General features: G+C 53.2%; 2 protein-coding genes across 7 annotated transcripts in view; one reads left to right on the top strand and one right to left on the bottom strand.

Annotated features, from left to right (window-relative positions):
- The window catches only part of ARSG (arylsulfatase G), a 40,753-nt gene that overhangs the window by 2,221 nt on the left and 22,344 nt on the right, over positions 1 to 16,188 (top strand). For 4 of the 5 annotated variants that reach the window (XM_072881297.1, XM_072881299.1, XM_072881298.1 and 1 more), the window contains exon 1: positions 10,598 to 10,720. The exons of the other annotated variant lie outside the window; for it this stretch is intronic. The gene's annotated coding sequence lies outside the window, so the exon portion shown is untranslated. Of the gene's footprint in view, positions 1 to 10,597; positions 10,721 to 16,188 lie in introns of those variants that run through there. 5 annotated transcript variants of the gene reach the window in all.
- On the bottom strand, positions 3,379 to 11,809 carry SLC16A6 (solute carrier family 16 member 6). 2 transcript variants are annotated; one of them, XM_072881294.1, is made up of 7 exons: positions 11,550 to 11,809; positions 9,255 to 9,497; positions 8,488 to 8,631; positions 7,612 to 7,740; positions 5,797 to 6,618; positions 4,944 to 5,174; positions 3,379 to 4,787 (listed from the first exon to the last, which is right to left on the bottom strand). In XM_072881294.1, exons 2-7 carry the CDS (start codon positions 9,487 to 9,489, stop codon positions 4,738 to 4,740), a joined length of 1,611 nt encoding a protein of 536 aa, XP_072737395.1. In that variant the 5' UTR covers positions 9,490 to 9,497; positions 11,550 to 11,809; the 3' UTR covers positions 3,379 to 4,737. The 2 variants fall into 2 exon arrangements, with proteins under 2 accessions (XP_072737395.1, XP_072737394.1); XM_072881293.1 differs by lacking the exon at positions 11,550 to 11,809 and adding an exon at positions 10,542 to 11,485.

The following is a 16,188-nucleotide window of genomic DNA, read 5'->3' as shown; positions in this document are numbered from 1 at the left end:
TGGGTACCGGCGTCGCTGGGGAGAGCAGGTCGCTGAAGCAGGAGCACAGGGTGATGCTCAGCACCCCAGTTTGCTGTTGCTCAACTCGGTCTCGCCGGTGCTCAGGCTCTTTGGGGCTGGTTTGGGCCGTTCCTCTGCCAGGCTGACTGCGGCAAGCAGCCGGCAGCAGATAAAGTAGAAAAAGACGTTCACAACATTAATGAAAGCTTTGACAAAAAGGAAGCAAGGGAAACTATTGTCTCCTCGGCCTTATTCTCATAATGTCTGCGTGTAATAAGTCTTTTGGTTATGCTTGTGGCTTCTGTGACAAAGCAGTGATTTAGGGGGCTGTCTTTACAGAGGCAGAGCTGCTCACACGGGCCAAAGTGCTGGTGAGTAATATTTTACCACAAATTGTTGTAACCGGAGCTTGACAACTGCAGGAGGAAGGAGGGTGGGGGTTTGCATTTGATTTATTAGATGCCTTACTGCAATTTGCAAGAGTGAGTTTTATGCTAGCGCAGCCACGGATTTGCAAATCCTGCAAGTAAAAGTCCATGTGAGTGAAACCGGGGAGGGGAGAACTCTGTGTTTGGCTGCCAGGATCCCCAGAGGTCTCCTGGATGGGCGGGAGGCACGCATGCTTCGCGGCTGCAAACCGGCTTCTCGGACTGGAGGCGTCTTGGGATGCCCGGGAGCCTTTCCCGCGCGTCGCCGGTGCGGTATGCCGGTGGGAACCAGGGGTCCTGTCTTTTGGTGCGGACATCAAGTATAAAAGAATTCCTCCGGGCAGCAAGTGCTTTCTCTCTCAGCCTTCAAACCAAGCCCGAAGTTAAAGGGATGTTTTCCTAAACGCGACCTGTGAAGCATCTTTAAGATGAGCTTTCAAGAGGGAGGGAGGAAGGCAGGCTGCTGCTTGGGCTTGCATCACTGTGAAAATTCAGGTCATGTTTACTACGGGCAGCTGGAAAATTATGATCTCAGATGCTAACAAGTAACATCTGAAGGGAAGCATTAAAACATTCAAGCTGTTTTGTAAGCACCTACTTTACTTTTTTTCCAAAACCAGTTTAGCTATTTTTAAAGATTCATTTGTCCTGTTAAGTACCTGATACCGGCTTATCTAAAATAAGTGAAAAAGAACAAGAGGTTGCCCTTCCTTTGAATTTCAAATAGAAAAATGGTTTTGTCTTCTTTTTTTTTTTTAAAAAAAGACCCCAAAGCAACAAACGAACCCACTGTACAGCTTCCTTTCTGCTTCAGAAAGGATAGGTACCTACGGTCCGAGGGCTTTTTGTCCTTCTGCAAGCTGACCTTGTGCAATTTCCTTTATTTACATTTGGCTGGCACTGGCCTCATTGACTACAAGAGTTTGTACAACTGCTTCTGAGAGGAATATCGAGGCTTGCAGAAGCGAATTTTGCCCCTTGTTGCCCTTTTATTTACTGGTACAAAGTAGATATACAGTGCTACTGAATAAAAATAAGTATTCTTAGCCTATTTTGTTCTGGCCTTAATGCCTTCATACCAGGATAACAGAGGAGGTCGTGGGCAATTAATTTAAACCAGGTGGGAAAAATTACTCAAAATTGTTTCTGTGCAGGGAGACATCTGATAGTGTTACAGTTTTATGTGCTTTTATTTATGTGAACAGTCTGCAGCCTTTATAATGTTTTTGTTTGCTTTTTTTTGGGGGGGGGGGGGGGGGGGTGTTCTGAGGAAGCTGTTGCAAATAATGTTTGTTCACTGCTGTAATTGAGCCAGAGTCAAATCTGGAGACAGATTAGCTTCCCGGGACTTTGGTATTTGTGTTAAGTCTGCTCCGCTTGCATGCACGATCACCTCTGTTCTAGGACTTCTGCAACCAGAATGAAAACAAATTGCACTTAACACCATCAGTGGCGTGATGATTCCTTCAACGAGTAGTTCATTTGCAAATCTAATACATGCATTGATATTTGGAATTAAGCATCATGGCAGCGTTACTCCTTGTAGGGTTCGGTGATGCCAGGAGTTATGGGCTAAGCGGGGAAGGGCGTATCTTAGCTAGTGTAGAAAGAAATAAAGTTTGAGGGAAAATTGCCCTTTAGTGTGATTATCCTATTTAGCAGCTTGATTTCTGATACATGAGCTGCCTAGCCTGGCATGGAGAAAGTATTCTGCAATTCAGAGAGATGATAAAATAATTACGATTGCATGCTTCTTGAAGACACGAGGATAACGTTCTTAAGTGCCACCAATTCAGTTACCACTCAGAAGAAGAAAAGGCTCCTTCTAATCAGGCCTCCCCGGGTAAGGATTTACAAGACCACCCTTGAGGTCAGCACTAATCTACCAGCTTCCAAGCCACTCACTTAAAAGAACGTAGGATTGCCCAATGTGCAGGGTAAACACGCTACTTCAGGCTGAGGAAGTGGCATGTGACAGCCACGCTGCCACCAGCCCTTTGGGGAGGGGAAGCGGGGGCTGGACCCTGCAACAACCCCGCTGGGCGAGGGCTGACCCAGCCTGCTCCTAGGGATGGAGAGAGGGAGAGGAGGAAAGTGTCTTGATTTTCTTTATTAAAAAAAAAAAAAAGGGGGGGGAAAAAAAGAAAAAGTTTATTGCAAAACTCAGTGTTTTAGAATATTTCCAGAGTCCACTAGGTACGTTACAAACAAATCAGTAAATCCTGCTTTCAACACATTAAAGCCTGCTTCTGGGTCTTCTGCGCCCGCACACACACATACTCACTTGCTCCCCTGCTCATGCCGTGACACAGACAGGAACAGAAATGTACTGTGAGGTCAGTGACAAACATATTATTTGATCTGTATTGGAAATTGTGGTTAAAAAAAAAATTAAATTACAGTAGAACCTCGCAAATCTGCAGAACAGGGAGCTTCCACACACACGCAAAACCTGGAGGCCTTATTCTACTTCCAAGCAGAGTTGTAATAGCAAAGTGCTGTAGTGAGGTCTCATATCACAAAGACTTCAATAATCTTACAATTATAGTCTACAGAACATTTACCAAAATGCTTGAAGTATCATAAATTAACAATAAATAAAAAGTACATCTTAATGCAACATCGTTATTTGTTCATTTACTCACTGATTCACAAAACTCTAGTTCTCTGTAAGGTGTCTTCCAGTCCTGGGTGCAACGCAGCGAGGTTCTGCTGGCCGTGATAAAGTGCTGAGGCAGAGAAAGGACACGAGACCGCAGGTCTCGGGCAGTGAGGATGAATTGCTCTAGCCAGATGGTTGCAAGAACGCCTGTTTCTTTTCTGGTTTTTGTTTGGTGGTTTGTTTTTTTTTTTTTGACATCTCAGACAAAAAACAAATCAAGCACCTTCCCAAAAAGAGGTGTTGGGGTGGTGTGGGGATTTTTTTTTTGTGTGGTTTTTTTTTTTGGTGTTTTTGTTTTTTTTTTTAGTTTTGTTTTTTTTTTACAGATTGTCCCACATTTCTATGGCTGGTAAAACACAGACAGGTCAGTGTAGCAGTTAATGCATGATGCCACTTCCACTTAAATACACAGAAATGCTGGTCTGTTTTTTTTCCAAACCAAAACAGACTTGTTTTATTTGTCCCCCTGAGTTGCCTAGAGGCATTAAGATGCATATAGGTGGGGTAAGCAAGCTTGTGTCACCGTAAATAGGAATCTCTCCCGTTAAGACTAAATGAACAGCTAGTACGTTGTCTCTTATCATTCCCTTCACACTTTCACTGTGCTCCAGTTCATTTCTCACTGAAGTCAGCAGCAAAAAAAGCCTCTCGCTGACTTTGGGAAGGGGGTACAGCTCGACCAGCCGCCCCGCGCCCATGGGCTTGGCAAATGTGGGGAGCAGACTGCGAGGGACTGGGTAACGCGGGGTTTCCACATTCATTCGGTGATGTGGCAGAGATTTCCTTGTGCACCTGTAAGCGAAGGTTTTGGGTACGTCAAGACATACTGGGCCAAATCCTCTCTGGGGGGTGGGCTGGTTACAGCAGCGGAGCTAGGTCTATTGACACCAGCTGAGGCCTTATGGCAAGAGATGCTGGATCTGTAGGTTTTTTTTCCTTTTTAAATAAAAACTGGGTTACCCAAGACCTACCTATTAAAAACAGCTACACTCTATGCTGTAAGAGTAAGTTTCCCAACAATTTCACAAGCTAGCAATACAAGATAGGTATTGAAGAGATTGATGTAAAGACAGCTTTCCATTATGCAAAAGATTATTTTTCCTCTCCCGTTATTTAAGCTAACCTCCCTTAACAATCTTAGAATAAATTAATAAATACTAGTTAAATTAGAAACAGTACATCAGATCTGGCTATCAATAGAAAATAGTTCTAAAGATACCCATCAGGAGAAGAAAAATGATCTTATGAAATATGTGCAGTAATAACTGGCCATGAAGACGTACAGAGCCTCCAATTTCCCAGCATTTGTGACGTTCAAGTTAATTAGAACATTAGCAATGGTTTAAGTCAGCTATCTAGCCTAGCCTCCTCCTCAAATCTAAAACATGAGTCCATATTCTTCCAGAAGAAGATTCAGTTGGCTACTGGTGGCGTACGAAATGCTCGTCTCCAGTTTGTATCATCGGTTTCTTGTCTGCATGGAATTTGTGGTAGGGGGTGGGTGAGGACAGTCAGAGGCTGAGCTGCTTCTGCTGTTGCTGTTCTCAGTTTTTTCTGGGATCAGTTGAACTTTTACCTATGCTTGTTATCAGGAAAGCAGGAGTGTGCATCACATCTTCATGCTGGACAGAAGTTATTCTTATGTGGCTATCCGTATTTTCTATGGAGCTTTCCATTGTTGGTTAAAAAAGTTCTTCCTAATAATAAAAAAAGTTGTTGGTAGCAACTGTTCACATTTAAAATTTCACATTCCCTTTAGAATGTAGTTTTAAAACGTGGAGCAGAGCTGACGTTTCCCCCAGTCTTACGCCGAGTACATTAGATGGAGAAGGAACAGGGTTTTTATGCCATACCATCACAGCCTTTTCCTGAATTTTCTGCTTTTCCAATATCCATTTCAATAAAGTCATCTGGTAAGTCTGGGACGACCTCGGCTGCGCTCTCCTCTGTGCACTGCTGCTGGTGGGGGCACAGCCCAGCCTTGCACGGTCTCACCAGGGACAGAAACACAGCACCCAGGACCATGCCAGCAGCACAGGAGTAAAAGGCTGAGCTGTAGTTCTGTGTCGTATCCACTAAGACACCTATGTAAAACACATTTACAGCAGTTAGCCACAACCAACTCTCCTTCTCCCTTGCCCATCCATCCCTCCTATAGGATTTTTAATCTGGGTACCACTGCATCATTTTATTTGCAATCAAAAGACACTCAATGGCAAACAGATGCTACCTTAAAAAAGGTAAGAACACTGTGTTCAGGGGTACACAGCGTCATCTCCAGGCAAGTCAGAACCCTTCAGGCACTGCAGGGACACTAAGTCCAAGATGCATCAGGCATCTATTTATTATGATAGATACTTCACTTTTCTGCAGTGTACGGCAGAAACACATGCACAGTGAAAGCGATTTGTTTCTACCGTTCGCTAGAGCCTGAAGTGATGCCAGTTTTAGGTTTCTAACAGGATCAGGATAGCACTGCAGTATTTTCCTTCACTCAGGTTCCTCAGCGGAGACTGCCTCATCTGTGGGACTCTGCAGAGCTGCATTGCAGCAGTCTTCTGGCTCCGAGAGCCTCCTAATACTAGTTGCAGGGCTTTTAGGATAGTACTATGATTAGCGCTGCCAGAACACTTTCTAGACAAGACATCAGCACCGATAGCTGTCAAACACACCAAAAAACCCCAAAGATGAAAGTTTTAGAGTTACCTGCAAGGGGTGGTCCAGCCAACCCAGCTAAGCTTTGAATGAACACATAGACTCCAGCCGCAGAAGACATCTTCGCAATGCCAACCACGTCGTCTTCTGCCAGGAGGGGAATATGCGTGCCCGCTACAGTTCCGAGCATGAACCCAAAAAATATGCTACATGTCATCAAGCCCCAGAATTCAGAGGCAAAAGGGAAGGCAAACAACGCTACAGACAGCAGAACAACGCAGATGAGTTCAATGTAGATCTTGCGGATAGGCTTTTTGTTGAGAACCCAGCCAGCTGAAATTCTTCCAAAGACCTCTGCGATCGCCATGGCGGACAGTATGTATGCAGAGTGGTCTTTGCCGATGCCAAGGCTGAGACTCAGGGGAATGATGTAGAGGGAGGGAGCAAAGAAGCCCAGGGTAGCGAACAGGCCAAAGAATGCGTAACAGATAAAGCTACAGTCTCTCATCACAGAAAAGTCCAGTAGTTTGGTTTTTGGTTCTGGAGGGGTGCTGTTATTTTGAACAAGTATCTGTACGTGTTCCTTTGGTTCTTCACTTTTCGGCTCTGCTTTGGTGTTTCCAGGCACATTGCTGGGTGAGGTAGTTATTTCTACTCCTGAGTCTATGGACTCTATTGAGGTGCGTGTTTGCTCGTTTTCAAGCATGTACTTTGTCTCCGTGGGCTCTTCTGGAGGCTGCGCTTTCACTTCTTCTTGCTCTTTGATGATAATGGGTCGCAGCAGTGATCCACAGATGACGATGCTTAGCTGGAGCACCCCAACAGAAAGGAGGCTGTATCTCCAGCCTATCTGCTCCTTCAAAGCAGTAATTGCTGAGGGAAGAGGGCAGAAGAAGAAAGTATAACTAAAAGAGTCTGTAGTTACACCAAGGTGCTATTTGAATTTACAGCTAGGGAAGTAACTGAAGCTTCATCACCAGAGGGTCCCAAGCACCTCAGCTCCCTCCTGGTCCATCCTGCCCAGGGCCACCCAGGGGTCTGGCACCCACGTTCCTCCCATCAGCTGCAGCAGACTCGAGCTAGAAGTTGCATTTAACATCTGGCTAGCCGAAGCTATCCTCTAGGTAGCCACTTTTGAGTTCCCAGCAAGTTAGGGATGCGTGAGGAGGAAGGTGGTGTTATTTTTAGTGAATGAGAGCAAACTCAACATCCAAGTTTCCTCTCTTAGCTGACCCCACCCTGAAACCAGCTACTAGAGGAAGTCTCCTAGCTCTACTCAAAGGTGCATGTCACTGCTTAGTTACAAGCCTCCATCTGCAATCAAAGCAGCTTTGCAATGGATATTAGCTGAAAGCAAGCGTGCACAGCAGAAGACCACCTGAACTGCAGAGGACAGGTAGTGGCAGGGCAGTGACAGGGACGTGCTGCCTGGGGACAGGTCCCCAAGAGGCTGGAGCAGTTCAGCAGCCCATGCTAAGCACAAGCCCCCTAACCTTTAGGAGCAGTTATGTGTACTGCGCATGTTTTAAATAGCTGAAGTTCCTCGGTCTTATTTTTAGCCTGCTAGATCTATATAGGGAACCCAGCGGGCTGGGTATCAGTGAGGCACGTCCTGCTCTGACAGGCGATGCTGGGAAGAGCTCAGGCATCGTTAGACCAGTCTCTAGGATTACTTGTAACCCTGCCCGCAGGGCACGAGTGCCACGGGCATGTGAGTGACCACCTGCGGGCTTCAGCAGCTCATGGGCAGGTCCATGAGCACCCTGGTATCGATGGCCTTTGGCTCCCATTTGCTTGGGAAAAGGACTGGAGCAGCGCTGTGCTTTAGGCATGCATGTATGAACTCACAGCGTTTGCGCACTGTACCTGGTGCAAAGGAGAAAACAGCAAAACATTCCCCTGTAGATGCCACTGCTGTGACCAGTGAACGTCTTTTGTCAAAATACTGTGATAAAATGGTGACAGTCGGGAGGAAAGAGAGGCAGTATCCAAGGCCTGTGAATAAATGCCAAAAATTGCCATAACAACAAGTAAGGGAGGGGGAAACACCGATGCGAGAACACGTTAAGTCAGCTTTCCCGGTGGCGAGATTACAGTATCATTTCGGCCAACTCAGCAAGTCACCCTGGAAGAAAATCATTGGGGAAACCAGAATGTTATTTTTTTAAATTGGAGGGGGGGAAAGAAAAAAAACAAACCCAAACCAAGAGACCCAACCTCCCAAACCTGCTAGATAATGCCTTCTGTTCCCAAACAGCCAGCGGGGTCCACTTTGAGGACCTCATCTGCTTAAAGAGTTTGAGCCTGTAGCAATTGCTCCCCTAAGCAAGGCAAGCTCCTGGCCACGGATGTGAGCAGGACACCCAGGCCACATTGGAGAGGGGGGGGAAAAAAAAAAAAGGAGATATAGAGGGAGAGGTCAGAGGATTTGACCCCATGAACAGCTTTCATGTCCCCAGCGATCTCAATCCATCAGAAGCAATTAGTACAGCTGCACTAGCACAGTGGTCTGCAGGACCAAGCCCCAAGGTGGTCCCCAGGGTGACACGGGGCAGAAAGCCAAGCCTTCAGCCCAGGTCATCACCTCTACCGGGAGGGGGAGGTCAGCTCAGAAAGGGCAGCAGCATTTCTCAAGCACTCCCAGTATCGTGGGGAGTAAAACCCCCATGGCCAGAGCTGTGCTTGCAGGAAGCCACAGGAGCGAGCAAAGCGTTCGACAGGTACAGGAATAGGCTGACTCACCAGAGATGACACCGATGGTGACATACATGTCCACAACAGTGCGGGCAAAGGAGGCGGTGACCATGCCGGTGCTGATCAGCACCCCTCCGGCCATCACCACAAAGCGGTGACCGAAGCGATTGCTGAGGACTGTTGACAGAGGAGCTGGATGGGCAGGAGAGGAAGAGAGCCGTGGTCAACACCCAAGTCAACAACTTCACCAGCTACTGTCTCCTTCAGAGGCACTTCTCATACCCCTGCCCAGGTCCCCGTGACATGCCACCTCCCCTGCCAGTTGGCCTCATACAGCAGAGCATCGCCCCAGAGCCATCCTTGGAGCACCGCAAAGCTCACGGCATTTGGGATGTGCTAAAAGTCATCAGGAGAGACTAAGACAGGTGCATGGCAGCCTGGGACAAACCTGCAGCAACATCCACAGACACCAGTGGATTTCAGTGAGGCTCAAGTTACTTCTTTTCTCTACAGAGTTAGGTTTCAAAACTCTTGTTTTCACCCCTTGCTGATGAAAGCTAAATGGCCGGGCCAGGATGAACAACACGGCCCGTGTCCCTGTACCATGCAGAAGGACACGAGATGGGTCTTCAAGCGACTGGCAGGCTCAGACAGACATTCCTTGGTATTTCAGGAGCACGTAGCCTCTGGGCTTTATGGCTGTTATTTATAATAGAGCCATTAGAGACACGAAAGTCACAGATACCAGGTCCTCATGTGCTGAGTCAGCAGTACAGCTGCCCCTTGCACTCACGCTGAACGCCTGTTACTCTTACCTGTGAAGGTCTGTACAAACACACATATGGATATTATCCAGGATATCCTGCTGTTGGTTTCATCAAAGCTTTCCATCAGGTCGTTAAAGAAGACTCCAAACGATTTTATAATGCCGTACGTTAGAGCTTCCACAAAGAAGAAAGCAAAAGCAATTGTCCAACCCCATCCTCCATCAGGCACTTTAGTATAAACATTTGGAGTGGTGCACGGCATTTTTACAGCTTTGACAGTCATTTTTTGATCTGGAAGAGGGAAGAAAGAGCCAGGCATCAGTTTAAGATGAATTCTGCCAAAAGAGGCACGGCCTAGCAGCTGTAACATCACCGAGGCACCGCTAGCTGGTCCCTGTGCTGCCAGGGATTAAATGCAGGAGTTGGGCTGAAGTTTCTGCCTTGGTCACCCCACTGGGCTCGTTTCTGCTGGTGCCCTTTGAGCCCAGGACGAGAAACCCTCCGCTCAGCACCCAGGCGAGCTGTTCCCATCAGCAAAACCCAGCGCCCGGGAGCTGTCATCTGTATTTTGGTGCATGGGGGTGGATGGATGCAGTTTGTGAAAGATCCACTGCGGGACCCAGGGCAGGCTGGTGGAGCAGCAGAACTCCCCGGGAGCACCTGGTCTCCCCGCTGCACCCTCCTGCCTGGCCCGGGGTGGCTGCTGGCACCTCGGTGCCACCCATTTGCTGCGAGGTCGGTCAACGACACAACCCACCATCGCGCCCTGCGGTGTCCTAGACCCACCGAGCGGCCGCTGGCACTCGGGGTGACAGTAACTCCTCAGGAGCCTGCCCGCTCCCCAAAATGGCTGCTCCAGGGCTGCCAAGCCCCGGCTGCCCACAGCACTGTAGGCTGACAACAGGGCGCGGGGACACCCCCACTGCCACCAGCTCCCCATGCTGACCCCTGCAGCCCTCGGGGTCCCCACCGCCCCCCGGGGCAGGAGGAGGCTGAAGCCGTGAGGGCTGCCGGGGGGCTGGAGGGGATCACCCCGTAAGGCACGGGGGGGGGGTGGGGGGTGGGAGGGTCTCTTCAGCCCTGCTCCCCGTCACCCGCGGGCTGTGGGTGCGCAGGGGCGGCTCCTGTCCTGCACGGGGCCCCTGGCCGAGCCCGAGCACCGCCACACCTGCGCGGGGGGGACAGTCCCCGGGTCGCGCCCCGGCGCTGGCTGCCAGCGGCCACCCCGGGAGGAGACCGCGAGGCGGCCGTGGGCAGCCGCCCCGGGCGCTGCTGGACCCCGCGCCGTGGCTGCCCCCGGCCCCACGCCCGCCGCGTCCCGGGCACCGCGCGAACCTGCGGCTCTTGCGGGCGGCGCGTTTCCTCCCCGCGCCGCCGTCCCCAGCAGCCACCAGGCATTTCCCTCCTCCATTTTCTACTCCAGATCATCGGCACGACTTTCTCGGCAGAGGAAGCCTGAGCGGCTCCGGCAACGCTTCCCCCATCCCACTGGGGAACTTCTCACGGAGGACCAGGCGAGTGCGTGCGCGTTCCCGGTGGCACCGGCACCCACCCGCGAGCGGCCCCACGGGAGCCTGGCTGGGGTGGGGGATGCAGGGGCCCGCCCGAGGGGGTCCCCCGAGCGGGGCGGAGGGGGTCTCAGCACCCCGCCGAGCCCTCCGCGGTGCTGCGCGGGGGGCCAAGGCTGGTGCACGGCGCCCTGGGGGGCTTTTCTGCCGCGGGATGGAGCCAGGCGCGGGCTCCAGCATCGCCCCGGCGCTGCCTGCGGGCAGGCTCCGCTGCGGCCGGCCGGGGGGCGCGGGCAGGACCACCGCCGTGTGCCCCGGCGGGAGCTGAGCCTCTGCCCAAAGTTTGTGGGAAGTGCCTGGATACCCCCCGAGAGAGGTACCGGGTCTGCAGTGAATTCCTGTGTCACTGCACAAGGAATGGGGGGAGATCAGATTAGAAGGAAGCACGCTATTTAGAAGCGGGGAGGAAAAAAAAAAAAAAAGAAAAGAAAAAACCCGAACCACAAACCTTGGCGTACATTATGTACTTTTAAAGATTAAAAGAAATTACGATGGGGAAAAAAATTAAAATGCCCGAGCTCAGGGGCCCGGCGTGGCCCCCCCTTCCCTGCATCACTTTCCGAACATTTCAGACCTGATTTCTGCATCGCCACCGCCGCACCGGCTCCTCGGCGGGCGCCGGGGCCGCCAGCTAAAAATAAAGGGATGCGGAAAAGGGGAGGGGAGAGGATGGAGGGAAGCAAAAAGGCAGGAAAAATAAAAAATAATTTTAAAAAAAGCCAAACAAAGCCCCCCCCCCTCCTCCCCCGGAGTCCCCGGGCGGGAGCCCACTCACCGGGCGGCGCTGGGTGCTGCGGCGGGGCTAGGGGCTGCCCATGGCCGGGGCAGAGCGGGCGGGCGACCCTCGGCGGCGGGGCGGCGAGAGGAGGCGGCCCCGCTGCCCGCCGGCCTCCGGCCGCTGCTGCTCCCGCTGCCCGCGGCGGCGGCTGCTCTGCGCTCGCTCCCAGCCCTTATATACCGGCTGGAGCCGGTCTCCGCCGGCGGCTCCGCAGCGCCATGTGCGCGCCGGGCCCGGCTCGCCCCAGCGGCGGCGCCGGCACCGCGTGTGCGGCGGAGGGGCGGTGCTGGCGGCGGGGGAGCGGCCCCCCCCCCCCGCCGGCCCGGCCCGGCCCGGCCCCGCTCCGCTCCCAGCCCCCCGCCCCCCGGCCGGCACCTGCCGGAGCGGTCTGGGCTCCCCCCGGCCGCGCTGCGGCCCCGCGGGGCCCGGCCGGGGCTGGAGCGGCGCCGGGCGCGGCAGGTCCCCGCCGGTTCGGCCGAGCCGGAGCCGCGGCCGCGCGGCGGGGAGGGCGCCGCTCCCCGGGGGTCGCCGGGCGGAGGAGCGGGGACGGAGCAGCGGCAGCAGAAGCTCTGCCGGTGCGAAGGGCGGGGGGGCCCCGTGCTGCCGGCGTCGCCCTCGGTGAGCGGCATCGGGAGCGGGTTTGGATCCCCCCCGACGCTCCTCCCCCCATGCCGGGGGCTCTCGGAGCCCGCTCCGGTTTGGTGCCGAAGTTTTGAAGCCCTTTGCTTGCAGAAAAGGCCTCGATCTCCTTCTGGGAAAGGGATGAGATGGTGCAAGTGGGGGTGCGAGCAAAGGGTATCCCCGCACGCTTTAGGCCCTTTGGGCAGCATGGCCGGGATCCGGCCGCCTGCCTCCCTCCTCGCCCCGCAGCAGCGGGATGCAGTGCCGGGAGCATCCCGGGTTCGGGCTCGCAGCGGAGCAGGTAGCCACCGTCCCGTTGGCTGTGCGAGGCGCTGGGGACGGGATGGGAGAAGCTGGGACGGGGCTGAGCACACGCTGAAGGCCTGCGCGCCGTTTCTGAGGACGCCAGCGTGTGCCTGTCCCCTCCGTGCTCCAGTGCTGCGGGCCGCGTGTGTTGCATTTTTAGGGGAAAACATCTCCCTTCTGTAGGGAGCTTAAAAAGTAGCGATTTGTGAGTCAAACTGGAAGCAGGCAAGACCGACTCACCAGCTATATGGGTGCAGGAGGAAGGGAGCAGGGCGGGAGGGTCATACATCTGTCAGGGAGAGCACGGGACAGGGGTCTTTCCCGCGCCCAGCAGTGCCTGGCAAAGGGGAGTGGAACTAAAGCATGAGCGCTTTAGGTTTTCCCCTAAATTTCCCTGAAATCAGTAAAAAAGAGGAAAAAACTGACAGCGTTGCGTTTACCGGCTCACTGTGCCACAGCCACCTCTACCACTGCATCCGGGTGCTGGCCTCGATGCGCTGGGCGCCGACAGACGCTGCCGGGGAGGTTTCAGAGCCTCGCACCATTCTTTGCGGCTCGTGGGCGACTGACTTGTGCCTGCAGGTAATAGCAGAGGGCTCAGAGCGGGGCGGTGACCGGGCCCCTCCTCACCTGCCCTCCTGTGCTGGCCCGGGACCCCACCGCAGTTTGCTGGATTAAAGTGGAACCTGGCGATTCTGGTTCGTACCCCTGGAAGAACTACCCAGGTTAGAATGTCCCTTCAGTGCCTCACCCGTCAGCAAGGGCTGCTGCGTTTGATTTGGCAGGAGTCCCTTCTCTTGGTTTGCTTTTTTTTGTCACAATGGGAGTTGCTAGCGGGGCAGCGCAGGTAAGGGTGGCAGGCAGCGGGGACAAAATGGAAAACTTCTGACAAAACAGGCAAATCAGCTATTGCTTTCGCTCGGTAACTTCAAGAAAGCTGCCACTAATTTCTCATGGCAATGCTGGTCCAACGGCTGCCGCCTCCAGCAAGCCGCAGATACTCTTGTCCTCGCAGGGAGGTTTCAGCAGCTTCACCCCTCGCAGTCCCGTCCTAAACAAGCTACAATCCAGGCGCTGGGCCATGGGAGTGATGGGGACTGCGCCCCGTGTGTCCTTGGGGAGCCCCGTATCGCCCCGTCCTGCAGGAAACCCCTTCCTCCGAGGGGTTATGCCTTTCAGGGGTACGGATAAAGGGTGACCACCTCGTCTGGCCTCAAAGAGCCGATATCCCATTACACAAGCTTTTCCTTGAGAATGGGTCGCCCTCCCCAAGCTGTAATTCTTCCTGGCAGCGACAGTGCAAGTGGTTATGGGACAACAAAAGAGGTTTGTGCCTCCAGGGGAGAAATAAGAATGCAAATATCTTTGGCATGAAAAAACAAAGGCGATTTACTCCTTGGTATTTCTTGTCAGTACTTTGCATCTGTCTCTGCTTCACCTTCTCATTCCTTTCCTTTGGGCTTTCCAAGTGCAGTAAGGCTTTGGGGAGCGATGGGGCTGGAGGGGCCCCGTGGGAGGGACGGGGCTGATGGCTGGTGGCTGCAGCCTCTCCGGCCCAGGGCTTCGCAGCTCTGCTGTGAAATAGTTTTTCCCCCGTGTTCTTCACCCACTTTGGGGGGATTTGCCCTGCTGCAGCCTGGCGTTGGAGAGGGCTTGGCTGTGTCTTGCCAGGACGCTTTGCCCCGGCGCATCCATTGTGGGTTCATCCCGTGCCTGGCAACGGCTCGCACCAGGACATGCTTCTCCATCTTCCCAGGGACTTCCGCGCCGCTCCTAGCCTGGGTGCATGGCCGGTGTTTGAGGGCTCTAAACCACAGCGAAGGAGAGCAAGCGTCCCGTCAGTGGGCATAAATCAGCCGGGAGCTGGAAAACAGGGCGGGCTGCAAACAGAAAGGGAGTGTGGGCCCCTGCTTTCTGCTGCCGGATGGGTCAGGGACTTCCAGTTCATTTATTCTGCTGGGGTTCACCCAGCCCTGCTCGGCATGTGTAATGTTTTCTCTGAAAGACCTAGCAGTTAGATGGGTGAAAAACATTCTCCTGTCTCAGGAGCTGGCAGAAATCCTAGTAAATCTGCAGAAGTATGTTTTTGTCGGTGCTGCTTATTCTGTTAGGGGAACTAGTCTAAACTATTCCAGTAGAAAACCTTTTCCTGGAATAAAGTCTTAACTCTGTTCAGAGCATTGTCAGGACAGCTGTACCGGGAACGGAGCTTTGCTGGTAAACATGCCGGGACCGAGGAGGCCTAACGGGGCAGACACAGAGCTTGTGCACCCTCTGCCCCACGGACAAACCCCTCACAAGGCACCTGCTGCCCTTTGCTGTGCTCAAATCAAAAATAAAATCTGTGCATGGTTTGTTTGGAAACAAAACAGGGCCATGGTGTAGTGGTGCTCTTGGTAGTGTTAGGTTTACAGTTGGACTCGATGATCTTAAAGGTCTTTTCCAACCTATACGATTTTGTGATTCTGTGAAAACCAGGATTTTTTTTCTCCCCCCTGAAAGCCTGGCTGTGCCTGGATGCGCCACCATCCGTCCCCTCCAGGCTGCGGCTGGGCTTCCCCCGGGGGGGTCAGGGTCAGTGCCATGAGCCATGGCCATGGGGGCACGTCCCCATCCTGCGTCACTTGGCAGCCGTGGGGTCAGCACGCAGCTCGAACTTCTGCTTGTCTGCCTCAGTTTCCCTGACCCTGGCTGGCACGAGGGGTGATGCTGGGATAACAGCGGGCGCCCGCTCCAGTTTGAATTTCTCATCCCCTGCTGTGTCCTTATCTCCCCGCTCCTCGTAGGGACGGGGATGCCTGCCGGGGCTTTCGGCAGGAGAGCAGGGCTGCCGGCATGGGTTTGGGCCAGAGATCAGAGCTGTGGTGCCCCGGGCGGGGTGCAGGCCCTGGGTGCTGGCGGGGGACAGCTTGGCCAGCACAGCCAGGCGTGCTTCAAAGGGCGGCAGGTTTTTCTGGGCTCCAGCTGCTGCTTTGCTCTCCAGGCAGGCGTGAAAATGTGAAAGAATGTGAAAAATGTGAAAACGATCGTGCTGGCCCCAAGATTTGTAAACTGCTGGTTAATGTGTAATAAATACATGACAGATACTCCCAGCGCTGGGCGGGCGACCGTGGCTGCTCAGTGGTGGTACGGCCGATGGTGGCATCCCCAAGCTGAGGAGGCATCTCCCCTCCCCTGCCCTGGGGCCAGCCTCAGGGTGTCCTGAGCAGCCCTGGTTGGAGAGGCTTTGGGGCTTTTCTAAACTGGTCTATCTGGTTTCAACTTATCTCTCGTCTTTCTGTGAACCACCTTGTCTGGCTTGCAAAAATGCACTTTATTTTATTTGTTTAATTCTTCCCTGGTACAAGGTGCGTGCTGTGAAGCCCGGGTGCACAGCGTCCAGTCCGAGCGATGCCGGCGCTCGCAGCCCAGCACCTCGCGGCGCGGAGCACGGTGCCGGTGCCTGTTATCCGAAGGCCTTGATTCCTGGGCGTGATTCTGCCCAGGTACCTCATCGGGCTGTAACCACCAGTGCAGTTATTTCCTGCTTGGCACAAAGTGAGGTGCTGCAACAACCATGTTCCCACCCATAGTCAGTCTGGGGCAATCTCTTATGAGTCACTTTTTTATTGCAAAAATAGCTAAAAGATAGTCCTTCAGCTCTGCATGGGTCCAGCTGTAGCAAAGCTGTAGGGGAACAGAGATGCTGCTGAAGTGCAGGACCTGGTGT

This window comes from Ciconia boyciana, chromosome 16 (genome assembly GCF_034638445.1).
Source record: "Ciconia boyciana chromosome 16, ASM3463844v1, whole genome shotgun sequence".
Classification (NCBI taxonomy): domain Eukaryota; kingdom Metazoa; phylum Chordata; class Aves; order Ciconiiformes; family Ciconiidae; genus Ciconia; species Ciconia boyciana.
This window is presented reverse-complemented; position numbering and strand designations above follow the sequence as displayed.

Excerpts from the sequence above, each read along its gene's own strand:
- SLC16A6 (XM_072881293.1), bottom strand. The coding sequence starts at position 10,617 with ATGGAGGAGGGAAATGCCTGGTGGCTGCTGGGGACGGCGGCGCGGGGA. Across the intron at positions 7,741-8,487 it reads CACCATCGGTGTCATCTCTG|GCCTTGGATACTGCCTCTCT; the intron begins GTGAGTCAGCCT and ends ATTTATTCACAG. Across the intron at positions 5,175-5,796 it reads GGCTGGACCACCCCTTGCAG|GTGTCTTAGTGGATACGACA; the intron begins GTAACTCTAAAA and ends TGTTTTACATAG.